The sequence below is a fragment of the Schistocerca nitens genome, chromosome 7 (assembly GCF_023898315.1).
Source record: "Schistocerca nitens isolate TAMUIC-IGC-003100 chromosome 7, iqSchNite1.1, whole genome shotgun sequence".
NCBI lineage: Eukaryota > Metazoa > Arthropoda > Insecta > Orthoptera > Acrididae > Schistocerca > Schistocerca nitens.
In genome coordinates, this window is record NC_064620.1 from 434,589,982 (window position 1) to 434,599,853 (window position 9,872).

The 9,872-nt window shown below is 42.0% G+C and overlaps 1 protein-coding gene across 3 annotated transcripts in view; it reads right to left on the bottom strand.

The window, feature by feature from the left end:
- The window catches only part of LOC126194939 (cuticle protein 7-like), a 32,545-nt gene extending 23,816 nt beyond the window's left edge, over nucleotides 1-8,729 (bottom strand). The window contains exons 1-2 of one of the 3 annotated variants that reach the window (XM_049933326.1): nucleotides 8,683-8,729; nucleotides 7,844-7,958 (exon numbers count right to left, since the gene is read on the bottom strand). In XM_049933326.1, coding sequence (XP_049789283.1) covers nucleotides 7,844-7,958; nucleotides 8,683-8,694 — 127 coding nt within the window. In that variant the 5' untranslated portion in view covers nucleotides 8,695-8,729. Of the gene's footprint in view, nucleotides 1-7,843; nucleotides 7,962-8,682 lie in introns of all 3 variants that reach the window. The other 2 variants (XM_049933323.1, XM_049933325.1) reach the window with 2 other exon arrangements.
- Nucleotides 8,730-9,872: the final 1,143 nt, after the last annotated feature.

The window sequence follows — 9,872 nt, forward strand, 5'->3', positions numbered from 1 at the left end:
CTACAGTACACTAATCTTCCGCTCCTTGAACGGAGCTGCTCCCTTTAACCCACAAAGCTGTGTGTGCTGTTTCGGGTTGCAGAGATTGGTCTCTGGGCGCATAACGGTTATTGATATGAAACTGCGCTGTGCCGAATTTTAAATTTAACCCAGCAGAAACACTCGACCGGTGCATGTGTTGAGCACTGACATTTATGAAACGTGCTTGTGAAATAAGCTACAGGTCGTTAATAATGGAAAATAAATGCAGCAGTATACCAAATATACAGTTCAATGGAATGTGAACAGACTAGCAACGCTAAAAAAAATAAGAAAAATCATGAATCTGTTCAATATATTCAAATAACTAACAACTTGTTTATGTCTTTATGGGAATTTTGTGTATTTGTTATTAACATTTCATTTAAAAACAACTTAACGTAAGTCTTATATGTTACTGATGCAAACATACAACTTTTTCATGTTACACGTATTTGAGGAGCTTTCTGACGCCTTCCTGAATTGAAACCACCCGTGCTGAGGCCCGTAACATCCTACCACTTATCGGTCTGTCTGTCCGGATCTCTATCTCTTTGCAATGGATCTCTCCATCGACGATCGACGCTTCCTTTCTACCTGGGGTGCAGTTCACCTAATTTCAACATGGCGATCATACGTCGACAGTCGGCATTCAAAATGTCTTAACTATTCAGACCAAAATGTTATAATATACCTGCTAACATGTCATTCTTTTCCCATATGATACAAGACAAACAAAAGTTCCTAATTTTTGTAAAGACTATTATGATCTAACGAACTCCGACGAATTTAGTGATTTTTCTCTACAAAATATGTTGAACAACACTGATAGTGGGCAAAATTTAAATTTCATTGAATGCTGTATAAGTGAGAATATCTCTAGTTTTACAAATTCTGTTTGAAGCACATTAATTTGGTCTGAAAGCCATTGGCTTATACTAATCTCCAAAGACCTCAAATTCAATGAATGTGAAGGAAATTACAACCTTCATGTGGCATTGATAAAGTAATCCAGACCTTAACTATGGTCTGTGGCCTCTAATTACGTAAAGTGGATTTTATCAGATCTCTATTTTAAAGAGACGGTTACCATGCGCCTGGCAGACTCTATAATAATTTGTGTTTTGCAGGTCAACATTCGAACGACAACCATCATTGTTCAGTCCCATGAAATGAATTGATCGTACGCCATTCATGGCCAGGGGTCCCCACCTGGGGAAGCTCGGCCACCGGTTTGCATGCCTTTTCAGTTGACGCCACACTGGGTGACTTGCGTGTGAATGATGCTGTGACGCTGAAATGATGATGAGTGCAACACTTAGACGCCAAGCGGAGAAAAACCCCGACCCGACTGGAAATCGAACCAGGGCCCGCTGCAGGGCAGCCAGACGCACTGAGCAATCTGCTAAGGGCGGACTACTCACTCGAATAATTCTCTTACCACGAACATTACACAATCAACTACAATAGCCCAGTAACTAATATTTGCTGTGCCTTTCTAAAGTTTTTCACAACAATTGAAGTGAATAATATCGAGACGAATGCTGAAGCCAGGTTACACTAATGAAGACTGCCTACACCAGTCCTGGGGACTGCACAACGCAGCTTTTGATTAAACCAAGACGATGGGCTCTTGTGCCTTTGAGTAGTCCTTAAGCGAGATTACGGTAATTATAATAGCGATAAGCAACATATGCGCTTGTGGACTGCTACGTAATTTCAGTTAGAGTTTGTGGAATTATGGCCGCCATATTAAATGATCAGTAAAGGAACCACACATATACAAAGACAAAGTCTTTCGAAAGTTAACATTTCCCTCTCAAGACATTATACTAACCTTTGTTTTACGAAACTGTAATCATTTTTGCTGTATGGTAAAAGCGACATTGGATTGTTTCCTTCCTCCTTTTCTGGCAGCGTTTGATATAGACATAACTGCATCCACTGCAACGACTTATCAATAATAATTGGACCAATTTCTTTCAAACTGCAATTTTATTTTGTAAAATAATCAACTTCTCGGTTCTCTTCTCTGGGTAGCGTCAGCCTGATATGTAGGTGGGATAATTGCCTCAGTTCTCACCGAGATTTTGCTTACTTGGCACGCCGATTCTCGAGTGTACGGGTTTCGAACTGAAACTTTTTTATACCCACTGTCTAGCTTGTGTGATATATATTAATAAGCCTGCAAGGAAATTGGTTGCTTTTTAGTTTGTTAGAAGAACAAGACACATATATTCAAAGGAAATTCCTTGTTTTTATTTGAGCTTTTAAATAGTTTGCACAATATGTTACAGCTTAACGGCTGCTACGACTTATTTACAGACAAGACGGGACGGTGCTCCTCAGTACTGGTAGCTGGCGTGTGACGTGGTGACGGCCGTGTGCGAGCTCTTGATTGGCGCGCCATACAGCGCGGCTGGGGGCGGTGGGGCGGCCTTGGCGGGGGCAGCGATTACTGCGGGGGCGGCGAACAGTGCGGGAGCCTTGGCGATGACGACCGCGGGGGCGGCGGGGCGCCGCAGAGGCGCCAACCGCGGCAGGGCGGCGGGCAGCGGCACCAGGCGGCCTGCAACACCACAACCACGGCGGATGTAAGACAAAGGTGAGAAATGAGGCCGTTTGGACCTCCCTAAGTCTATGTCTTGGTTATATGTTAAATTGTTGAAATTGCTAACCGATTTCGGCTTTGCAGTCATCACCAGTCTCTTGTAATCGAGTCGAAACCGGTTATCAGTTTTAGTGAAGTAACATGTGACCAAGAGAAAGACATGAAAGTAAAGATACTCAATGAATTCCAGTGTGGGCTGTAATCGTCGGATGGCAGAAAAACTCGGCAGACATGCTAATGCGTCAATGCAAACCGATTCGGAAACGATTAAAACTGAAAAAAATTACCAGAGGTTGAAAATACCGCATCAGTCGTAAATTTCTTTTATGATCAAGACGTCTCTCATAAGCCCATCCTCAGGTGTCGCAACTGTGCTGCGACTCCGGAGCGCCGCGATGGACGTGTACTAGGCGGGGTGTGCTGCCTATTCTGTGCTACCTCCCTGTTCTGCGCTCAGAGGTGGCACAACCCTAGAACACGTCCATAGCGGCGCTTGGGGGTCACATCACAGTTGCGACACCTGAGGATGGGCGTATGAGAGCCGGAAGTAGGTCGTGATCATAAAATAAATTTACAACTGATGCGGTATTTTCAACCTCTGGTATAATGCTCAGTTGCGGATGTTCCTCCAACAGAATTGGTTGTATGAAAAAAATTAGTTCCAATTTTGCCACTAGGTGAAAATCTGGTGCTGTACAGCATCTGGTCTACGTCTTTGGTGCTCACATTGAACAAATTGTGCAACCGGCGCTATCAACATCTTGCCTTACTCACTTATTTGACTTTTACTGACCACATTCCTTTCCCAATCCATTACTTGAGTTCAGCACCTTAACACTCCCATTTGCATCCTACCTGCCATATCTATTATTGCTATGAAACGAGACAATTCGTAGTTTGGTGAAGACTTTCGCACAATTCATCTGGCTGAAAAAGAATAATGATGAGTCAAATGGTTTTGGCGGTATTTGAACTGAAGGTCTACAGAGTGGTCGAGAACAGTCTCGAAAGCTTGTAAGGGTTTTACAGGGTATGATGTACAGAGAAATAATTGTTTCGAATAAAAGTCGATACGTTGCACCGTTTCAAAGTTAATTATCATTGAATCTCGGCAATGTGGACGTCACGAGCTTGAATTCAAGAAGTCTATCAGATGCTACAGCGTCAGTTGTTGTCATAGAGAAGATCATAGCAGGCGCGACTGCTCAGCCTCTGGCTCGAGTATGCTCCTTAATACCGTTCCATTCCAGATTTTGTGTCACTCTCTCGTTCGGTTTTAGAAAACCAAAGGGAGAATACGAATGACGATACAGTCTGTGGCGGGTTGCTTGAATTTGCGGTCGCAAAGGCCTGATTGGCTAACTTTGATGCTAAGTAACTGAGAAAGAGGGCAAATTTTCGAATTCTTTTATTAGTATAAACTATGCTGCAACACGGTTACAAACTTTCCATAATGTTTCCGATCACCGTGTACGTGTATACTAAACAATAATGGTACCCCAACGCTTTGCTAGGGTGTGTACTAAGTTCACTTTGCGTATGAAAGTGATCCTGAAGAAGATCCCAGCAGACTGTTCGAAACGTCGATCGTTTAGAAGAAATATGAAGCGACCCAACAACCCAGAAGATACCAAGGTCAGTGGTATGATATTCTTTAACATGTTATTTCGTTCATTAGGTGACTTTACATCTCAGCTACTACGGCGACGCCGGAGTGGTACCCACCGGGCAGGGGCGCGGGGGGCGGTGGTGCGCCGCCGGAGCGGGAGACGACGGCGTTGAAGCCGGCGCCGGGCGCGGCCGAGTACTGCACGGTGCGGACGGCGCCGTCCGGCTCGACGACGCTGTAGCTGCCCTGCACGGCGTCGCCGCTGCGGCTCTCCTGCTGCTGCTTGGCGTCGCCCGTCAGCGCGTCGCTCACGCTGTAGCTGAAGCTGTACTGCGGGTTCGGGTCGTAGTCCGCGTCAGCCCCGGCCGCCGCCAGCGCTCCTGTCGGCAACGGCGGTGGTTATTCGAGGCTAGTCACTGCGCTTGCCGGTGATCAACAACCGTATTGTTGCTGCCGCAGTGCCTGGTGACCAGCCCTCCAGAACACAACAGTGGACCACAAAAATAAGTATTACAAGGAGGGAAGGAAGCTGAGCCTGTGACGTTTTGTATTATCGCGAAATAAGGGAGATAGTGTGACAGACATGATACGTGAATTAGAGTGGCAATCATTAAAACAAAGGCGTTTCTCGTTGCGACGGGAACTTCTCATGAAATTTCAATCATCACTTTTCTCCTCCGATTGCGAAAACAGTCTGTTGGCATCCACCGACATAGGGAGAAATGATCATCATGATAAAATAAGAGACATCAAGGCTCCCACAGAAAAATTTAAGTGCTCGTCTTCCCCGCGTGCCGTTCGACAGTGGAACGCTAGAGAGACAGGTTGAAGTTGGTTCATTAAACCCTCTGGCAGGCACTTTATTGTGAATAGCAGAGTAATCACATAGATGTAGATGTACTTCGCTATAATTAGGCCCTTTATGCACTGACTGACAAAAGGATTGATGCAGTCGGAAAAGGAGGAAGAAACGAAATGGAACTGTATGGTAACTGTAAGGAAATTAATTGTTTGAGAAGCATATTACTGAGCTTCTCAAATAATTGAGTTCAGCTACTTTTGCTCTTCCTATAATTGCTAATCTTGCAAACAAACTTATCAACCACCTGACATTATTTGCTTATTTCCATTCATTAATGCCGTGAGGAATAATTTCCTTGAGTAACTCATCACTTACAAAGAAACCATAGATTGCTCAGCAGCGAGTAGTAAGAATAGCCTGAGGTGTTTACCCACGGTCTTCATGTAGGTACCTGTTCAAGAGCTAGTCATTCTAACTGTGCCATCACAATACACATATATTCGCTGATGAAATTAGTGATTAATAATCTAGCACAATATGAGAAAAACAGTGGTGTGGATACCTCCAACACGAAAGAGGAAAAGTATCCTTATCACTCATCATTAAAGCTACACAGGAGAGTTCCAAAGGCCGGAATTCAAAATTTTTGATCATTTGCCCAAAAACTTAAAATGTCTTTTGTATACTGTCTCATTCCACATCATTTCGATAAAAGAATCATTCAAATGATCTATGGAACATGTAACTACAGAACATGTAACTGCCTAACTTTCCCAAAATTCTCGAAAGTAATCTTAAAAAATCGTTTAAAATTTCTTTTACAAATTAATAAAAAATTTTCAAGGTCGTATTAGGTGTATAGAGGTCCCTTAGCAAACAAGACAGCCAGTTTCACATCATGGTAGGCACATCTTCAGGAGAAAAAGCTTTTCACTTCATAAGGCTCGAGAAAATGTGCGATGGTGCAAAGTTCAATTTCTAAATCGATTAATTGCGTAATCTCTTAAAAATTTGATCATCGAGTCGTTAAACTGTAAATTGTAATCATAAGTTGAGCGACAGCAAATAGCAAAGCTGTCTTATAATACATTCACGGTCTGAAAAGCAGACTCGCGTGTCCTTAAAATGCAGTCCCCATAAAAAGAGGAGTGCACTTAGTACGTAGAAGGTCTCGGTCAGGTAGAAAAACCGTAGTTCCTGTCGATCACCAATAAAAGTATGCTAAGACACCGTGTGGGTTGAGAGGATTTCTGGTGTTATTTCAGTTATTGTAGAATCGAGCCAATTTTACGAAGAAGTACGCAGTATGCGCCTACTTATCAGTTTGATGTTACACTCCTTCTGGTCTGGATACAAGTACTGGCTCGCTGGAGAAGGTTGTCACAAAATCATTGTAACGTCTACTGACGTGAAATGATCGATACAGAAACTGAGTAAATCAGTCTGTTGAAAATGACCACGGGGTATGGTGGTTTACAAGTTTTTCTTTAGAGAACATAGAATTCGTAACGAACCCTCGAAATCTCCAGTAGCACAAGATACGTTACTATCAACAGAATGAATAAATGTGTGCGCTCACAAGAAATAATACAGGGAAAGATCAAGATAAAGAAGCAAAGAAAGACAGCTTATCAGTTAACGAAGGATATTTACAACAAAAATCACTCTCGCTAAAATCAAAAGGTGAATACTACACCACTTTCATAAAACTGGAGTGTCTTTATGAAGCGGAATTTGTGCTCGTCAACAAAAAGGGAGAAGAAGTGGTGGTGGAGAAAAAGGAAAGGAAGGTACTTCGGAAAATACTTAGTCCAAGAAAAGTTGGAGTACGTAGATGAGAAAAGGTAATGAGAAAATCCACTCTCAAAGTGGAAAACTATATCATACTCAGGGAAAGGAGAGTTACTTTTTATGGTCACTTGGTTCGACGGAACCGGGGAAGACTGACTAAAAATCAATATTTGGACATTTCGACAAAAATCCCAAAACGCTAATGAAAAGGTAAATGGAAAAGGACTTAGAGCAATTACAGATACAAAAGCAGAAATTATACATAGGGCAGATTTTAATAAACAAGATTAGAAAGTTTGGGGGTTCGGTCGAGAAAAAAGCACATCACTGTGTAGACAAATGAAAGAAGGAAAGAACACAGTGAATTAGTAAAAAAACACTGTAGGGACTGAAAAACCATAAAAAAGTTACAGATGACCGAAATCGAAGAAAAAAGAAATAAGAAATAAAAGTAAACTTTACGTAATGGCAACATTTTTTGGTGGGATCGGGGTCAGTAACTGAATATACTTGTAATTCATTAATTAAGGTTCCCGTCAGCTCTGCTCATGCTACTTTCATTAGTAACCATGTTCGAACATTTTTTCTTTATCAAACCATTACCTCCGTTTGTAATGTTTCACTGTAGATAATACGTTTCTTCTTACATCAGATCAATATAACAATTCATATTTGACTGTGTTACTATATTCTTGGTACATTAAAAATCCAGTAGGCATCTTTAGCTGTTTACACATAAAATTTTTATGTGTAAACAACTAAAGATGCCTACCGGATTTTTAATGTACCAAGAGAATCGTAATACAGTCGAATAACATTTGTTACACTGATCTGATGTAAAAAAGCATTGTGCTACGTTATTATCATAATATTATTATAATAAAAACGTTATATGCAACTCAAATGGGAGCCTCAATTAATTATTTACAAAGAAAACTTCGTTGTATGGATTGTGAAGAAGAATAATCACCAGACGTGACTGGCAGCTTTCAGACGGGTGCTGCACCCTTACCTGGAAGCGACGGGGCAGCGTGGACAGCGGGAGCCGCCGAGTAGGAGACGGCCGGGGAGCCGAGGAAGCCCGCTGTAGCCACGCCCACCGCCGCACACACGCACAGCAGCACCGCCTGCGGGAAACAGACCTTTGTCACTTACGTGAACAATGCAAAAGCAGAGCTCTAAATCTGACCCCCATCGTCGCTATAGTTTATACTTTGTGTTTCCTGTACGGCACATGCGCTTTCTGCGGCGTTGACAGTGTCAGGTCGCGTACCGGTTTTAACAGAGACAAAACTAGACGAGAGTTTAGCTGTTTCTTACATAGCGCACACTGTTGAACAAAGCGAGGCACTCTAAGGAAACAAGTGAAATGTTCTGACTAAGCTACTCTCTGTCCTTCAGTGCCATTGTCACGATCATAGAATATGCGTTAAGACATCAGGCAATAACTTCCATGTTACTATAGAGACCTGTAGGGAAAGTGAGAGATCTGAATACATCCAACATATAATCGAGTATGTAGCGTGCAAGTACTGTCTGAGATGAAGAGGTTGGCACAAGAAAGGAATTCGTAGTGAGCCACATCGAACCAACCAGAAGACTAATGACTAAAAAGACTTCCGTTAAAAACGGCAAACGGTACGCATGTCCTCTAATTCAGTATTAAGCGACATTTGCTCATAAGAATCTGTTTAGTCGGAGGGACAGTCATCAAGTTACTAAGATAGTGAAAAGTAACCCAACCTGCTTATTTCTCTCTCTATCGTTGTTATGAGATGAGCTATTTTCTAACCCAAAGATTCTGGTAGCGAAATCTTGTCGTCGAGATTCGTAACGCAGCACCTCGCTCACCTGAGAAGCCATGATGAGTGTTTCTTCAGTTGACCGAGATGGGACGGACTGACGGCTCCAGACGAAGCGCTGGCCCCTTATATAGTCCGCCAGAGTCCCTCCCACGCGACTGACCACTGCCACATGTGATCCGAGAGCGCCCGCTCTGGAGCACAGTCTCACCTTGAGAAATACGCAGAATGACGAAACCGACCCGTCCAGTTTCTGGCAATGGCATCAGACGCATCTCCAAATCTTCTTTCCCAAGTCGGCCTCTGCGCTGCATTACGACTTTACTTCGCCAAGACGCCAGCTTAATGATCAAAGAGAATATGATGTCTGCCTCATTTAGTGTGAAGTCTTTGGCAGCCAGGCAGCCAGTCAGGGACAAAAATCTGCCACTACCAACATGCTGAAATGTGAAATAAATGGTTAATAGTTTAAAACTTGCTGACTAAAGTTGGATTAAGTTTTTTTAAAAAAAAAGGACATCATGGTCACCTTCGAATATTAAAATTTTTCACTTTGAAAACACAATATTACATTTTTATCTTTTAGTTATTTTCAAGTAGAAGACAGCGATAATTTTGTGCCTTAGCGCGCATCACAATTTTAAAATGTCAGACGTATTCTGAAGCACGTAAAAGATAAAAGCCGAAATTCCAACATTAAACTTTCAAAATAAATAAGTGCAACATGAACACTAAATACATTTTCAACTACCAAGATAGCTAAAATCAATTATTCTTTCAGATCATCGATTTTGGCAATTCTCTATTACTATTTTCGGAGCTAAGATTATATCATTACGTAATCTCACAGTAAGTAGTACAATACAATGTACGTCCATGTTGTATATCACCACTTACTGAACTGAAGAAGACGATTGTGTAATTATGTAAAAACAGACCAGAAGATGGCAACACAGAATTGCCGAAATCGGTAATCTATATGAATAAATAATTTTAGCGATCTTGAAAGCTGAAAAATGTATTCGCTGTTGATAATAAGAGAGCTATTCAAAAAGTAAGATCCGATCGGTAGCAAAATGGAAATTAGAGCGAAAATCATAACTGTTTTACTAATTGCAGCTAGCTACATCTTCAGCTACTTCTCCACATAGTTGACTCTCCGACTTAGACATTTGTCGCAGCGTTGCACCAACTTTCCAATACCTTCGTCATAGAAGGCTGACACTTGTGCTTTCCACC